The sequence below is a fragment of the Salvelinus sp. IW2-2015 genome, unplaced genomic scaffold (assembly GCF_002910315.2).
Source record: "Salvelinus sp. IW2-2015 unplaced genomic scaffold, ASM291031v2 Un_scaffold14353, whole genome shotgun sequence".
Taxonomy (NCBI): Eukaryota; Metazoa; Chordata; class Actinopteri; order Salmoniformes; family Salmonidae; genus Salvelinus; species Salvelinus sp. IW2-2015.
The window spans coordinates 77-1,357 of record NW_019955608.1 but is presented as its reverse complement, the minus strand read 5'-3'; the positions used below and the strand labels follow the sequence as shown (position 1 = coordinate 1,357).

Below are 1,281 nucleotides of genomic sequence, written 5' to 3'. Positions count from 1 at the left end.
CAGCAAAACACTTTAGGACTGACAATTATAATCTACAGCAAAACACTTTAGGACTGACAATTATAATCTACACCAAAACACTTTAGGACTGACAAGTGTTATACCGCTATGCATTGTACATAATATCATATATTATAATCACAATATACCTTATTGCTTTATCATACAATTATAATCTTAATGCTTCAGAACCACTCACTCAGAGATGTGTACAAAGATGTTCTCTCCACCGTTGGAGGGCTTTATAAAGCCATGACCCTGGCACCTGTAGAAGGTCCTGCACACGCCCTTATACACTGGGCCTGATCTGGCCCGCACCGTCCTGAGACACACAGCAGAGAAACAACAAACATTAACCCATGCAGACTATTCTCAGACCTCCCTAACATTAACCCCTGCAGACTATTCTCAGGCCTCCCTAACATTAACCCCTGCAGACTATTCTCAGGCCTCCCTAACATTAACCCCTGCAGACTATTCTCAAACCTCCCTAACATTAACCCCTGCAGACTATTCTCAGGCCTCCCTAACACAATCACACACACTACTACTTATACCACCACAGATTATTACTACTCACGCTGAGTATGTGCGGGTGCGTTTGGTGGGCAGAGGGCTGGGCAGCTCGCCTGGCATCACGGGGGGTTTCCTCTCCCTTTCCCACACCCGACTTCCCTGCCTGAGGAAGGGGAAGGACAGGGAGAGGGGGGTGCGGGGGGAGCTCAGAGGCTGTGGGGGATCGGAGGGGGACGAGGGGTCTGAATCAGCCATCTCTGTGATGGTCCCCCTGGGGGTGTGGATCTCCGTGGGAGAAGCTGCCTCAGTCTCGGGTGGGACACAGCTTGGGAGACAGGCCTAGACTGCCAGCATGTTAAGGGTGATGTTGGTGTGTCAGTGGTGGTGGTGTGTCAGTGGAAGTGGTGGTGGTGGTGGTAGTGGAGGTGGTGGAGGTGGTGGAGGTGGTGGAGGTGGTGGTATTACTGTTAGGATGCGTCTGGAAGGCGGGCCAATGGAGGAGCTTGGTGGTTTCCTGAAAAGAGAGGAAGAGAGGAAGAGAGAAAGAAAAAAAGAGTGTAAGAAAAAGAGAGATAAATATATGAATAAATCCTCAGACTGCAAAACAATAACAAGGCGGGACAACAACACAACAACACGCTCAGTGAAATAACAATAACACAGTGATTTGGTTTGATGCACCAACACTGACCTCAATGTTTTGAAAAATATCTGTCTATATAACCCAGCCCTGCCGAGTAGAGCCTTAGCTCCAATATTGAATAC

The 1,281-nt window shown here is 48.3% G+C and overlaps 1 protein-coding gene across 1 annotated transcript; it reads right to left on the bottom strand.

Moving 5' to 3' along the window:
• Positions 1-6: 6 nt before the first annotated feature.
• Positions 7-1,031, bottom strand: LOC112080272 (cold shock domain-containing protein C2-like). The gene is made up of 2 exons (XM_024146007.2): positions 581-1,031; positions 7-322 (listed from the first exon to the last, which is right to left on the bottom strand). The coding sequence occupies exons 1-2, from the start codon at positions 769-771 to the stop codon at positions 196-198; spliced, it is 318 nt and encodes a 105-aa protein (XP_024001775.1). The 5' UTR covers positions 772-1,031; the 3' UTR covers positions 7-195.
• Positions 1,032-1,281: the final 250 nt, after the last annotated feature.